The 16,185-nt window shown below is 44.1% G+C and overlaps 1 protein-coding gene across 1 annotated transcript in view; it reads right to left on the reverse strand.

The window, feature by feature from the left end:
- Nucleotides 1-12,200: 12,200 nt before the first annotated feature.
- Nucleotides 12,201-16,185, reverse strand: part of Mboat1 (membrane bound O-acyltransferase domain containing 1) — a 105,974-nt gene continuing 101,989 nt past the window's right edge. The window contains exon 13 of the mRNA XM_028881009.2: nucleotides 12,201-13,535. Within this exon, the coding sequence (XP_028736842.1) occupies nucleotides 13,415-13,535 (121 nt within the window). The 3' untranslated portion in view covers nucleotides 12,201-13,414. The remainder of the gene's footprint in view (nucleotides 13,536-16,185) is intronic.

Consider the following 16,185-nt stretch of genomic DNA (forward strand, 5'->3'; position numbering starts at 1 on the left):
GAAGGACTGTCTAGATCAGGTCAGCCTGTGGATGGGGCATTATCTTGATTATGTTCATTGACGTAGGAAGACCCATCCACTGTGGGTGGCACCATTCCCTAACCAAGGGATTCTTAGCTGTATAGGAAAAAGGAGGGAGAGTGAGCTGATGACTAGCAAGCATGCATTCATTCATTGCTCTCTCCTTCCAAGTATGGATATGGTATCACCAACTCCTTCAAGCTCCTGTTGCTGTGACTTCCTAGCCATGTTGGACTATAACCTGGGAAAAAGTCCTGTGTGGTCAGTCCTGAGGCTGAGAAGGAAGGATTCCTTGAGTTCCCTGGCTGGCCAGCCTAGCCTTCTTGGTAAGCTCCAGGTTAGTTTGAAACCCTGTCTCCAAAAACAAGATGGGCAGTGCCAAAGAAAGGCACCTGCACACATAGGATGGTCTCTCTCTCTCTCTCTCTCTCTCTCTCTCTCTCTCTCTCTCTCTCTCTCTCTCTCTCTCTCTCTCTCACACACACACACACACACACACACACACACACACACACACACAGAAAGGTACCAAGTACTAATATGAGTACTGGTAAGGAAAAGCCATACCATACTGCAGAGAAAAGAAAGGGTGGGGTCACATACCCATCTGGGAAACTAGAATATACAGACACATTGACATTCCATTTCTTTTTGTTGCCTTTTGAGACAATCTCACTTATAGCCTAAGCTGGCCTCAAATGCATGGCAATTTTGCTAAAACCTACTAGAAAATCCCTTTCTTTACATTAGCATCCTCACACTTGGCTTCACCCTACCTATCCTGTTATACTAGGTCTATACTATCACACACACTGTGTGTACCAGAGAAATGCACAAGGATGCTCACTGCAGCACAGCTTATTACCATGGAAACAATGAGAAAAGCCTACAGGTCTATAGGGGCTGAAATTCATTCTCCCCAAACTCATGTCCAAGTCCTATCCCCAATACATGGGAGTATTTGAAGATAAGGTTTTCAAAGTATTAACTTGAGATCATTAAGATGGGCCTGAAACTGGGCTGTGGTAGAGCACGCCTTTAATCCCAGCACTCAGGAGGCAAAGGCAGGTGGATCTCTGTGAGTTCCAGGACAGCTACATAGTGGGACCCTGTCTCAAAAACAAAACAAGATGGGTTTTAATCAATGTGGTCAGCATTCCTACGAGGAGTTGAGGTTGTAGGGAACCCCCCAGAAGAGAGGACAGAGGGCATGGAGGGCCCAAGAACACAAGGCCTTCTAAATCAGCTGAACAAAGCTCATATGAACTCAGAGACTGAAGCAGCATGCACAGGGCTTGCACAGGTCTGCACCAGGTCGTCTGTGTATATATTCTGGCTTCCAGTTTAGTGTTTTTATGGGATTCCTGAGTGTGTGAATGAGTGGGTCTTTGATTCAGGTGCCTTCTCTTGGGCTCTTTTCCTTCTCTTTGTTTGTCTTGTCCAACTTTGATGGTTTTTCTCATTATATTTTATTTTGCTATGCTTTAAGATTATCTCTTAGAAGCCTCTTCTTTTCCAGTGAGAGACAGAAAGGGAGTGGATCTGGATTGGGAGCAGGGGTTGCAGAGGAACTGGGAGGAGTAGAGAGAATAGAAACTGTAATCAGGATATAGTATGTGGGAAAAGAATATATTTTCAATAAAAGGAAAAATAAGAAAAAATGCGAAAAATAAAAATAAAATTCACAGAATTGAATAAAAAGAAGTCAAAATTTATACTGTATTATTTTAAAAATAAAACTAGTTAGAAAAAACAGGAGTTGAGATTAGAACACGGGTGCCCTCAGAGAAAAAAGATGTGAGGACCCAGGAGGAAGAAAGGCAGTCATATGTCTCAGAACAAACTAAACCTGATGACACTCTCATCTCAAATTTTCACTTTGAGACCTGTCTCATGTAGCCCAAGCTGGCCTCAACTCTCTGTGTAGCTCAGGATGACCCTGAACTTCTGATCCTTCTACCTCCACCTCTATAGTATCAGGATTACAGGTTATGTGCCATCATGTCTGGTTTGTGTAGTGCTGGGAATCAAAGGCAGGACTTCATATGTGTTAGCTAAGCACTCTAAGTACTAGGTTATGCCCCAACATGGGTTTCCTGCCTCCTGGACTGTGAGGCAACAGATGTTTGTTGCTTAAGATGCACAGTCTCTGGTATTTGATGATGACAGTCCTCCACAATGCAAAGTCCATAGTAGAAGATGAGTAATACTAGACCTTGGTTGCATAGACAATGAGGCACTGTAGCTTCTTCAACAGAACCAGGAACTACAAGAAGCCATACAAGATAAGGCTTAAGCAATAGAGAGTCCGGCATATGCAGAACTCCCAGAAACACAGACCCAGCTCACCAGCCATACTGCATCCAAACCCTAGCGAACAAAAAGCAAAATGCAGCCCCAGCTGCAAGGGAGAGAAGGACTCAGAAGACATTCAGAGTCAGTGGCTTGTCACCAGGGCCACCTGTACGGCTCATCTTGGTCTCTAAATGCAGCAAAGGTCACAGACCCAAAGTCAGCTCTCTTCTCCCCCAGCACAGAGAAGTAACAACATAATCTTGCCATGGTAAGTAAATTTTCATTTGTTCAGCTAATGCTGATCAAGAACTGATTTGAGTCTGAGCTTTGCTAGATGTGAAGACAGAAGGAAATACAACTGAACAGCTGCCAGTCTGGCTGCAAAGAGACAAGTGACATCAAGAGAACCAGAGCATGTGATATTATTGAGCATCAGTGAGCAGAATTCAGAAGCCACCCAGTGGAGACTTCTCAGGGAATACAGATATACACCGTGCTCTGTCTAGGAAATAGAATTGCTGTTGTTTTTCTTTTGCCCTCGGGGTCCAGTCTTTCCCTGCAATACAATGCTGCTTCAATGTCTGCTTTGCAACTGCATACCCCACCCCTCAAATCACTGACTGCCTCTGCTGCTGGAGATACAGGGGCAAGCACAGGCCTGAAAGCAGGGGTAGAAGGAGGTGGGCTTTGGGCTGTATACAGCAGGAGCCAACAGGAGTAGTAAATAGCAAGGGCCTGGCTTGCTGTCCAGGAAGTCCTTGGCAGCAACGTGGAGGACTCCGGGGAAAAGGTCACTGGTGAATAAGCAGAAACTTGGTCCTGGCATTTGCTGGCTTTTCCAGAGCGGTACCGAGTCAGCTTCAATTGGCTGCAGCTGGAAACGCTGAAGGGTCATTTTGTCCGTAAAGCAAAGACAATAGAAAGTGCAGGGCAAATGACTGATGGTGGCTGTCAACTGCTTACTCTAAATTTTAAAATCAAAAGTGCTTCTCAGTGCGAATCCTCTTTGTCCAAGAACAAAAGGGACCATTGGATCCTAAGAGCCATAAAGATCCAGAAAGGATTTTCTCTTAAAAAAAAAAAAATGCTTCTCTGTCGAGAAGGCTATCACTTACCTCACTGGTGGGCAGAACTCCAACATGAGGTCAGGTACCTGAGGCCAACCGAGACCCAAGGGAAGGACACGAAAGCCCTTGATGCAAAGCCGCTGGCATGGCACTCTTTTTTTTAATGCAGACTTTTAAAATCAGCATGGAATATGCTAGATACCACCATATGACATATTTGGTGATTCTCCCTTCCCCCATCCCCATGTTACCTCTGGCCCCTTTCTGTAGCCCCTCCCCCCAGCTTCTTTTATTGTTCAGGCCCCATTGTGTCCTCTGTGCACCCTCCATCCTTCCTCACCATCTAATATCTTCCTCCCTTGGTCTCCCTTCCAGATTTTTAGACGTTCCCCACAGTTACACTTGTTTACATATACACATACGTTGCAGGCTAGGGTCCATGTGTGAGGGAGAACATGGGGGTTTTTGTCTTTCTGAATCGGAGTCACCTTGTTTACTATTATACTTTCCACATCCACCCATTTTCCTCCAAATTCCATGATTTCACTGTTTTCCACAGCTGAATAATAACCCATTGAATGTTTATTCCATATTTTCATTATCCATTCATTCTGTTGATGGACATCTAGGCTGGTTTGACACTCTCTTGTAAATGCAGCAATAATAATCATGGATGTGCAAGTGTTTCTGTGGTAAGATACAGAGTCCTGTGCGCGTGCCCAGGAGTGGGATAACTGGGTTGTGTGGTAGATCTATTTTTAGTTTGCTGAGGAACCTCCACACTGATCTCCCCAATGGCTGTATTAAATTACACACATCAGTGCATACGGGCTCGTCTTTCCCCACATCTGCTTTAACATTTGTTCTTAGATTTCTCAGTGAGAGTCATTCTGACTGGGGTGAGGTGGTATCTCAAAATAGTTGCATTCCCCCAGGGAGTAGGGATGTTGAAAACATTTGTAAGTACTTATCGGCCATTTGTGTTTCTCCTTTTGATAACTTGACAGTTGGTTTCACTAGCTCATTGGTTGATGGACAGTTTTGTTCCTTTGCTTTTTCATTTCTGGGACTCTTTCTAGGTTCTGGCTGTCAGCCCCTATCTGAGGTCTGGCTGCAGAAGATTTCTGCCACTCTGCTGGCTCTTTTGTGCTGCCGACAGTTTCGTTGGCTGTGTGGAAACTTAAATTTCAGGTAGCCTATCTGTTGGCTCTTTGGGCTGGCTCTTAAGCTACTGCACTTCTGTCCAGAGAGTTCTTGCCTACACAAACATCTTGAAGGGCACTCCCTGTCTGCTTCTAGCAGTTTCGTCTTTGGGCTTTAAACTAACATCTTAGATCCACTTCAAGTTGGTTTTTTATAAAGGGTGAAAGATGTGGATCTAGTTTCATTCTTCTTCAGGTGGCGATCCAGTGTGACCAGCTCCATTTGTTGGTTAGGCTTTGTCCGCTGCATGTTTTTGTTACCTTTGCCAAACAGGTGACTGTAGCTTTGATGGTTTAGTTTTTGATCCTGTCTTCTGTCCCATTGGTCTACCTCTTTGTTTTAATACCAAGCTGTCTTTGTCTATAGTTCTGTAACATAATTTGAAGTCAAACCATGATACTCATTGTAAAAAAATTTATTTTAAAGTGTTTTGAGGATTTTATACATGAATACTGTATTTACATCATTTCCACCCTTCCCTCTCCCCAACCAGCTCCTCCTGAGTGTCCCACCAAACACACACACACACACACACACACACACACACACACAGCCTGCTGAGTCCAAATTATATGTTGCTTATACATATATGACGTGTTTAGGGATGACCACTTGGGATTGGATAACCTATCAGGGTAGCTTGTCCCTAGACAACATTGATTCTCTCTCTCTCAGCCGCCATAGGTTGCCTGTAGCTCTTCATCTAAGAGTGAGACCTTGTGAGATCTCCCCCATCCATGTTGACAACTGGTGTTGTCATTATTCAGGTCCTGTGAATCATTTTGTTCAGATTTCATGGGTGCAGCTTCCTGTCATATGTAGAAGACACTGTCTCAGCAGATTTCCTGGTCCTCTGACTCTTACACTCTTTCTGCCCCTCCTTCCATGATGTTCCCTAGACCTTACATGTAGAGGTTGTATTATAGACGCATCAGTTGGGGTTTGGCAACAAATGCTGTTGAGGATGCAGGGAAATGGGAACCCTCACAGTCAGTTGCTCTCCGCATTTGGTCACTTGTGGATTTCTGTTATAGTCTACATCTGTTGCAGAAAGAAGCTTCTTTGATGAGGGTGAGAGTTACACTTTCCAGGCACACAGACACACACTCAGAAAGCAGTTACAATTACCCTGGTTTGGAAAGTGGCAGTAGTAGAGTCTCTTGTAGGGTCCATGACCTTATCAGCTAGCTTAGGGTCACAGTACCAGACAAGAATTCCTTCCTATTGATTGGGGCCTTAAGTCCAATTAAGAAAACTGTTGGTGATGCCAAAGATCAAAGTGTCGATACTGTACCATGATATCGTGCCAGGATGGCCATTGCTGTGGTTCATAGACTTTTTACAGCTGGGTAGGAATATTGATTGCTTTCTCCTAGGCAGCTTGCACAACACCGTCAGATACTATGAGAGCTAGTCCTCAGGTAGGAAGTTTACAGGTCAGTGCCAGCGCGATTTCTCCAAGTCCTGTGTTTGCAGTGTGTGGTGTCTCAGCAACAGGGTCTTACTTTCAAGTCCTGGAAGACCACCAAGGACAGTGTCAATCACCCATACTGTTTTGGGAAGTTTGTAGACGCCCCTAACCAAGAACTCCAAGGGAAGTTTCCCACCCCATGTCTAGCTGTTTGTGAGGTCTTGCTCATTAATTGTTGCCTTTTATTCCTAGTTCTGAGAGTCCTGTTCTGAGAGTCCTTTCCTACACCTTATCTTGAAGGTGTACTGCTTTTGCTTTCTTCCAAGTTTCACATTGAGCTACCACTTATCTTTAAGGCTGTGGGGGGTGGGATAAAAAACAGAGAGCTCTTTTGGGAGCCATTGTCCCAGAAGTAAGGCTGTATTAGGTGTTTTCTACAGGAAAAAAGCATATTTGTGAACAAACCACTCTAGTGGGTCAAAAGACTGTGCTTCTACCGTCATCTCAAGTATGAAGGGGCCTAGTGATGCATTGAGCTGAGCACTATAATCCCCAAGCTTCAGTTTCCTTAAATGCAAAAAGGCAAAACTATGCCATTAATTCTGAACCTGGTTACACATCAGAATTATGTAGACAGATAATTAATAATACTGACTCTGGGAGTAGCCCCAGATACACTCAACCATGATATCTGCAGAGGGAAACTCTGGGATGTTTGTAACCAAGACTCTGTGAGGCATCTCCAGGGAGCCAATGAAGTCCTGAGTGAACACATGTTGTTGACATTAGCATGGCTATGTCAAGGACACCGATGCCTCAGACCCATGGCAAAGCCTTCCCCAGGTCAGACTCCAGGACATAGCAAAGCCTTGCTCTGGTTCTTGTGTGACTGCCCATACTCCTCCCTGATGTTTGCAAGTACTTATCAGCCATTTGTGTTTCTCCTTTTGATAACTTGACAGTTGGCACCACAGACCCCCCGCAATCACTTATAAAATAATTCACTCAGAAACTTATATTAATTAAACTCTTGGCCATTAGCTCAGGCCTACCACTGACTTGCTCTTACACTTAACTCGGCCCATTTCTATCAATCTATATGTCGCCACGGGTTCCATGGCTTTACCTGCTGCCTTTACATGTTGTTCCCTGAATGGCAGGTTGGCGTCTCCTCCAGCTCCCACCTCCCAGCCTCTCCTCTCTGTTTGTCCCACCTATCTTATACTTCCTGCCTGGCTACTGGCCAATCAGTGTTTTATTTATCAGTCAGTCATAGCAACATATATTCATAACATACAGGACATCCCACAGCACTCTTACCTTATAGACATGCTTGGAAATGCAAAGAATGGGTGCATAGCAACCTTCAAAAACACAGTATCTTAGCCAGTACACCTGGGGATCCTTACAGGAGGCTTAGCTGACTCTAGACATATCTTGGTCCAATTTTTAGCTCCTTTTGTGTTCTCTGTCTTATCCAGTCTTTTCTCCTTTCTCTTGCCAATGTTAAGCAAAATTGGAACCAAGTATAGCGTTTTCTGGGATTAAGAACATTTCTAGGGAGCTGTGGGTGTGGTTCAGTGACAGAGCACTTGCCTAGCAGGCATGAAGTCCCAGCACTGAAAAGATAAGCCTTTCTAGCTAAGAGACAAACAACCAGCAACTATACACCTTCCTGTGCATAAAGGTCACCAGAGCAGTCTACCTATCGGAAATTCTCCTCCTTGGACCTCAAACTTCTGTCATGCCCTTGCTCTGTTCCTCAGTCTCTGTGTTTAGACCTCCCAAAATATCATTCATTTCTAGAAAAACTACTTGCTTTTCACAACAGGCTTCAAATACCCAAAGTCTAGGAAAACCTTTGAACCTTTACATATCCTAAAATACGTCAAGGGCCAGGAGCAGAAGATGCTAGCAGAAGACCTACATCTGTAACACCGGCTAACTGGCCAGCTTAGCTTCCACCCGCCTCCTTTACTCCTTGAGTTCCTTAGCTCCCCTGCCCCTTAAAGTAGAGATGAGGATTAATTACTGCTGCAAAACAAAGCTCTCAGCTTAAATGAAATATGGCCAAGATTATTCTGAGCCACAAATGAGTGACTGTGACCCAGGAACACAGAATCATGCTGCCCTGAGTGACTTGCTCCAATGTGAAAGTGGTTGCATGAACTTTACATCATATCAATTTCTCTACCCCTTGCATGTCCAGTAAGCTTCCAAAGTGCCAGGGCCAGCTAAGGTACATCTGGAAACCTCTGGGCCAGGTGAGTGCTAGTGTTACTTGGCTCTAAAGGTGTCTGTTGCTCTGAAAGTAATCTCTGCAGTTGGAATGTAAAGTAAACCCTTGACTCATCCCATCCAGGATCCCAATCCCAGCTTCTCCACTATCTGGGTGAACTTGGGCCTGTTACTTGTGTTAACTAGAGTTTATGGGAGGTCACCATTTTGAACTGAGCTTCCACCCTAGGCACCAGTAATCCTAATCAAACCAGAATGCAATCAATCATGCTAAGGAAGCAAGTAGGTTTCCAAACAGTTCTGTTTCTCCTAAAAGAAAATTTCAATCTACCTGCCTTCATAGCATACGAAGCACCCCAGGATTCACTTGTCACAAAAATATAAATAACCTGAACCAACCTGATGTCCCCCAGACTTTCCCATTGTTTCCACCTTATGGAACCTACTGTCTGCCACTGCTCACTGGTAACTCATTCTACTTTGTCACCAGAAGCTGTTTGGTTAATGAACCACAAATAAAAGCCAATTGGACCTCCAGCTGAATCTGCCGTGAGATTCGTCTCCACACCTGCAGTCCCTGAGCCTCGGCTTCCACCTCTGCAAAGACAAGGCCGTTGCCAAGTTCCCAGAACTGTAGGAGGGGAAACAAGGGAAAGGAAGCTGTTCGTGAATGCTTCTGCTCTTCTTCACAGCCGGGAGTAGACAAACATAGGGAGCTTGACAAAGCTCCTGTGAGCTGGGACTTTTCTAGGAAAATAACTTTCCTCGTGGGCCCCATAAAGTCACTTGCTGGGCCTGGAAATTACCTCTGCAGGCAACCATGCACGTGGAGTCTGCTTGATGGTACAGCTGATGCCCTGACTATTTGCTTGAGGTCAATGTGTCTTCAGACAAGGGCAGATTTAACTTTTGTGGACAGCAGGCTGGGGGATGGTGCAGTCGCTGTCCTGGGTGGAGCATTAGCCAGAAGAAATAGCTGCTCGAAATTTGCAGGAAAGCAGGAGTAAGGCCACCAGTCCAACAGCTTTCTAATTTAGGAGTGCTGCATGTCCCCAGGGCATCCCAGTAGTACAGGGGTCCGAACCATATCTTCTAGGGTCACTGTGTAGGGCATCTTTGACTTGCAGTTTCTAAGAATGTCAAGCCCACAACAAATACAACACATCTGCTAAGTAAGTAAATGCATTAATGAGTAAATGGAGGGAGCAGGCGGTTTCATACTATGTAAACTAGCTGTTTGAGTGGTCCCCCACTCCCACACCATACCACACTTCCAGCATCCTCTACAAACCTAGGCCTTTACCTCAAAAACAAATTTTGAAAGGCAGGAACATTTCCCCGTGCAAACACAGCTCAATCAAACCTGTCAAGAGCAATGACGCATAAGCTAATGCATTCAACCCTTCATTCGCTCAACAAACACTAACAAGTCTTCATTACCCAGCAGGGCCTGTGCCAAGTGCCAGAGACAATGGGGAAGCAAAGACGAAGTTTCTAGACCACAGGCATTGACTTTTTGTCTAGGCTTCCTAAGTAGTTCAGATGTCCAGCAGAGGTGAGAAAGTGAGTCATCTACTCACTGCCCAGACATGGAACGTTCAGCCCGAGCCCCAGCGGTTCCAGGAACCACTGTCAACTCCTGCGTTCCTGTCCCAGCCTCCTCCCGCTGCCCTTTCCTTTCACTAGTCAGGATCTCAGACTGAATTCCTTACTGCTTTTCTCAGCTACTGAATAATATTGTTCCTTGGGGCTACCTAAAAAGCCAAGTACAAAAAATAAATGCTTAAACAGACTATTTTGCATTTATCTTTTTAAAATATATAAATAAATCAGGAGCTGGAGAGCTGTCTCAATAGTTAAGGGCACTGCTGTTCTTGCAGAGGACCCAGGTTCAATTTCTAGGATCCACAACCATCAGGAACTCCAGTTCCACGAAACCATGTCCTCTCCTGCCCTCTGAAGGCACAGGGCACACACATGGCACACACACATACATGCAGGCAAGCACTCATACACATAAACTTTTTTTAGTTAAAAAAAAAAAAAGCAGAAAATATATTGATTTCAACCCAACCTCCCCCTGCCCATCCAATTCATTTTTATTAAAACACACCTTATATTACAGACAGCTTGGAAATCTATGGCAATAAATATAATTCCAACCCTGGTCCTAAAGAGAAACCATACGGAAAAGGTTCTTGGAGAATAAGGTTGAATTTCCCTTCTATGCGCTGTCCCTTCAGAGCTGATGCAAAGCCTCACAGAAGCAAGCTGGCCGCCAGCTGTCTCCTCCCATCACCAAGGTTCTTCTCTCAGAGGTGAAGATGCTTAAAGTACAGGAAAGCCTGGGAAGAAAGATCTTCTCTATTGCAGAAGTTCTATATGGATTACTCACACCTCATGCCAATCCTGATGGTTACCGTTCTCTTCTGTGTGTGTGTGTGTGTGTGTGTGTGTGTGTGTGTGTGTGTGTGTTTCATGTCTGTACTTCACAGTATTTCTGCTGGAGGTTCTGGTATGTTTTAGCACCTATATCCCACCCTTTATTACAAACACTGCTCTTGGGATTCTAAGGTGGGTTTGTCTCCTGAGTTCCTGGTTAAAATGAAGTGAGCCTCATGTGCTGGGTTCACACTACTTAACAACAACACTGTGGAGGAACTCGGGGCCCAGGATACTCTGATCCTTGCCGCTCAGCTGTAGCATGCAAGAAACCTCCCACTGGTTGCTGCATTCTCCCCATCACCACCAGCTTCCACATGTTTTCTCTTCTGCTACCTACTTCCTCTGGCTTCCTGCTGGCTCATCTGTTCCTGTTTCTGCCACATTGGGAGGAGGGGGTGGTTACACTGAACATGTATAGGTATCTTCCTTTCTCTCTCCTAAACATCACACTATATAATAATTTACCCAGAATTTATACTCTATTAGCTACTATACACAATTCAAGGACTGGTTAAAATACACAGGAGATTATGCATAAGCTTTATGCAAATTCTATGCCATTTTACATAAGAAACTTGATCATCATTAGACTTTGGAATCAGAAAGTGGTTCTTGAACCAATCCCCCATGAAACCCCAGGAAGGGACTTACATCCTCTTACTCAGCACCAAGACTGATACATGCTTTAAAAGTCAAGGTAGAAGACTTCCTCATTTCACTGTCCTAAGACATACTAGAAGGGTACCTCATGGAAAAGCCCATGGCCCTGGATTGAAGTCTCAGTGACATCACTAATTCTGTGACATGAGGCCGCTAACCAATGTCTGTACTCCACAGTCCCTTCCTTTGTAAGGGAATATAATGTGATGGTATTATGTTCCCCAAAAAATTGTGCACTCTAATAAACTTATCTGGGGTCAGAGAACAGAACAGCCACTAGATATAGAGGCCAGAAAATGGTGGCACACGCCTTTAATCCCAGCATTCCAGAGGCAGAGATCCACCTGGATCTCTGTGAGTTCAAGGCCACACTGGAAACAGCCAAACATGGTGACTCACACCTTTAATCCCAGGAAGTTATGGCAGGAGGCAGAAAGGTATTTAAGGCATGAGGATGAGGAACTATTGCCTGGTTAAGCTTTTAGGATTTTAAGGAGCACAGTTCAGCTGAGAGGCATCCAGTCTGAGGAAACAGGATGAGCTGAGGAATTGGTAAGGTGAGGAAGCTGTGGCTTGTTCTGTTTCTCTGATCTTCTATCTTTAACCCAATACCTAGCTCCAGGTTTGGTTTTATTAGTAAGTACCTTTAAGATTCATGCTACAATAAGCATACTTACAATGCTGTAAATGAAGGTAAGAAATCATATAAAGAAACCAAAATTGCCCCCATTTCTGATGTAACATGGAGAGCACTGACCATGATACAGTGCTGGAACTTAAGACAAAGAAAGCCTCAGCTGTGTACACATTTGTGAAAACACACGCAAGTCGAGACAAACAAACAATTCTTCCATAAGGAATCATTTCCTAAAATAGAAATATATTATTTATTCAGTGAGAAACTGATTTTTTTAATCATCTGATCAGAACAAATTTTCAGCTCCCAGGCCGTTAGATTGAGAACACATCACTGAAGCATATATTCTATTATTATAATTATTATTATTATAATTATCATTATTATTATTTTCCATGTTTAAATATATGTTTCCTTCTTTCACACAGACTATTTCACCCAGTAGAAATGCCCCAAAGGAGCCACAGCACAATCATAATGAAGACAGAGTAGAGCATTATCATTCAGTTGCAGCTTCCCAGCATGACAGTTCACCTAAAATAAAGCTGGATTTAATCCATTACAAAAATCAGCTTGTGTCTACATGTTGGCCATGATCACTGACACTTTCAACATATGCAGGGAGAGGACAGAGCCTCTACCTACTGAAAGCAATTATTTCTTGAAAAGGTATTCAGCCACCTTTGACAATGTCAGTGTCTGGGTGCCTTCTCAGGGCCAACACAGGTCAAGTCACTCAGATCAAAGCAGTAGAAATGGAAAGCAGGAGCCTCCACCCCCTCCCCAGCTCCAGGGGCACACAGGCCGGAAACTTTCTGATTTCCAATCTTGGCTCAGTTCAGAAGGAAAGAAGGGAACGATGCATTCCTGGGGGAAGTAATGCAGCCTGTTGGAGGGCACACCAATCCATTCAAGCATTCAGGGTTAATCTTCCCAGTTTGTGGAGTTTTTTTTTCAACACCCTGAAAACATTCCTCCATAATCACTTCTTTCCAAGGGCGTCTAAGCATAGGAGTTGTGTCCACAACCCAGTAAGTCATGCATCCAAGGGTCTGGAGTTGCCAGGGAAAAATCATGTCTGGGAAGGTTCTGATTTCAGAAATCTCGGACAAGTCGTCTCAGCAGATACCTCCTAAGTGCTGGAGGCAACGCCTGGATCCATGCATCCAGATTTCAGTAGGTGGAAATGGTTTCAGAAGAGCCAACCCAGTGGCCTGTTCTCTACACTGTGTCACTGAAAGGCCCTGTAATATATGAAGACAAAGCTAGACATGGTGATTTAACTGTACAAAAAAAAAGGATTTATAAAAATATTCCCTGCAGTGAAAAAAGACCGCATGTAAACATCTCCTCTAAGTCACTGGAAAACCCTCAAGTCTGTCGGTTTTGTCTTCACAATGTCCTGCAATTCTGCTGTTCAGCTTCTCTCTGTGGGTATCAGTCCACCTTCTTCTGTACAGAATTTGTACTTTGAGGCTGCCTTTGAAGATGGTGTGGCTTGATTGGCAGGAAAAGGACTATCAGCAGACTTACGATGTGTAAGAAAAAGAACATAGACCTAGAAATAAAAACACAAGAGTTGCCTTTCAAAGAGGGGCATAAATGGAAAACAAACTCCGTACACGATAACATCATCTTCAGCAGGGCAAGAGGAGGCACTGTGCTCAACAGCAGCAGTAGCAGTGAGGCACGATGCCTCGGGCTGGCCATGTGCTCCTCGTTTTGGCAGGCGAGCAGGCTAAGGATAGATGAAACCGCAAAGTTGGGTGAGGCAAAGATGGACAGCTGCAGCACTGCCCCATTGATATAATCAGACCAAGAGAACTAACTGTGCGAAACCAGACAATTCTGCTGTTTCAAACACTGAGCATGACAGAGCACATGAAGCCCACCCACTCTGCTCCAAGCGCAAGCACAGCCTCATCTCTCATGTACTTCTCAAGATGGAGGAGCTCTGGTCTACATTAGAAACTGGAAAGATCTTGATTAAAACACAAAACAAACAAACAAACAAAAATCTTTTATTTTATGATTTGTTGCAGAGAGGCTTGCAAAGAAGTGCCACAGTCCATGTGTGGCCAGAGGACAACTTTTAGGAGTCAGTTCTCTCCTTCTAGCATGGGTTCCTGGGATCAAACTCAGGTTGTCAAGCTTGCACGCCCAGAGCTTTTAGTGGCTGAGCCATTTCACCCGTCCAGGGTCTGCATTTTGAAAGCTCCATTACAGCTTGAAAATAACTTCCATCTAAACCAATAAGAACCAAGTTTTACTTTTGACAAGGGTTGACTGTCATTGGCATAGTGTAAATGCCAGGTAAACACTGGGCACAACCTGTTAATAAACACATGCAGCTAGAAATTGTTTCTGTTAGCATAACTATTCCAGATCCATTGGAAAGGCTAAACTAATACTTTAGTCAACTCCCTCTGCCCTGCCTGCCTGTGCTCTTGCTCTCTCTGTCTCTCTCTTTGTCTCTCTCTGCCTCTGTCTCTGTCCTCCCCCTCTCTCCTTGCACCCCTTTCTTCTCTTGACAGTGAGGATTGAAACTAGGGTTTTGTGTCTGTTAGGTAACACTCTATCACTGAGCTGCATCTCCAGCCTCTCTAATGTTCTCTAAAGATTAAAGAAAACAGTTAAAAGACAAGGGATCCACAACTGATGTGGATATTGTTAGGGTCCACGAGAAGTCCCACAAAAGACCACCAGACATGTATGCAATCAACAAGAGCATTTAATTCTCTAGAGCAAAAATTCCAGCATGCTGGGGTCAAACCATCAGACAAAGTGGCAAAATGGTGAACCCAAGAGACTCTTGCAGACTCCTTTTAAGCACAGCTAGGGGAATTCCAGCTCTAGTTAAGTGTACTTTGAAGTGATTGGGTATAGACCGCTACTGGTAGAGGAATCATTTTATGATTGGCTCATAACATCTGGTCTGCAACTATGGTTGCAGTGTCAGGGATCTGTTTGATTGAAAATAGCAAAAACTGTTCCTTCTTGTGGCTGGGTAGGACCCTGATTGGCTACCAGACTAGACGTACTTCCAGACATGAGTCAACATAGGATAGTGGGGTAATATGGGGAGAGATCTTAGCAAACTGGCTCCTGGGGGGAGGACAAAAACAGGGTCAGTCCTGTTATAAGAGGGGACAGCTGCTTCAATATCATTCCTCAGTAATGACAAGGCCAAATAACTAACATTTACCCTAAGCTACTCCACCTTTAGCAAGAGGAACAGCTCCCTAGAAATATTTATGGAGTAGTAAAGAGCACTAATGCATCCTCACTTGCTTTTTTGTTCCTTAAACACTAACTGCTTAAGATGGATGAAGCAGAGGACCAGGATAAAGCTTAGTGGTGGAGCACGTGTTGGCATGTGTGGAACCCTGGCTTCAAATTTCAGCACTAAAAAAGAAAAGAAAAAAACCCAAAAAGTATTAAACTAGGATTTCCAAAAAAGCATGAGTTTCTGCCCTGTCCTCTGGGAGAAGATCAACAGGGAAAGCACAGTGGTCCTTTGATACCCACAGGATATCAGTCCCAGGGCCTGCTTATGCCCAAATCTCCAGACACTCTGTTTCTTTTATATAACAGCACCATGTTTACAGATAATCTACACAATCCTCTCCTGTGGTTTTTTACCACCTTTAGTATACTTAGAAAACTGAATAGACTGCAAATGGCCAGAAGAAAATAGCAAGTGGAATGCTCTGTACATGTTTCACCTTAGAACCAGTTTCCTCTGGACTTAACAGGACTAGCCCCATCTTGAAGCAGAATGGCTGTAGTGACCTACAGAAGACCCTGGTCCACAGTCATTATGGTGATAAACAGAACAACATAACAAAAAGCCAATCCACAGAAAGGATAAGGGGCTGTTTATACTCCCCCTTGGAGATACAGAGAGCATCACATGATGCTTCCCTGAGATTCCAGTCACCTCTCCCTCCACACCAACTGTGCACAGTATTTAAGACATACAAAACTGACGGGGGTTTTGCTTTTCAGTAGTGAAACCAACATGCAAAAATTATTGATGGTTTGGTAAATAACCCCAGTAAATAAGCTGACTCCCCATCTGGTCTCAAGGGGTCTTTCTTTAATCTGTCAGCTTCTTTTCTATCTGGGGTACAGCTGTCTCATGTTTTTCAAGGAAAGTCACAAGAGAGACATCAATATGGCACAGTGTCTTAAAAATATTCTTAGCC

Source organism: Peromyscus leucopus, chromosome 5 (genome assembly GCF_004664715.2).
Source record: "Peromyscus leucopus breed LL Stock chromosome 5, UCI_PerLeu_2.1, whole genome shotgun sequence".
Classification (NCBI taxonomy): domain Eukaryota; kingdom Metazoa; phylum Chordata; class Mammalia; order Rodentia; family Cricetidae; genus Peromyscus; species Peromyscus leucopus.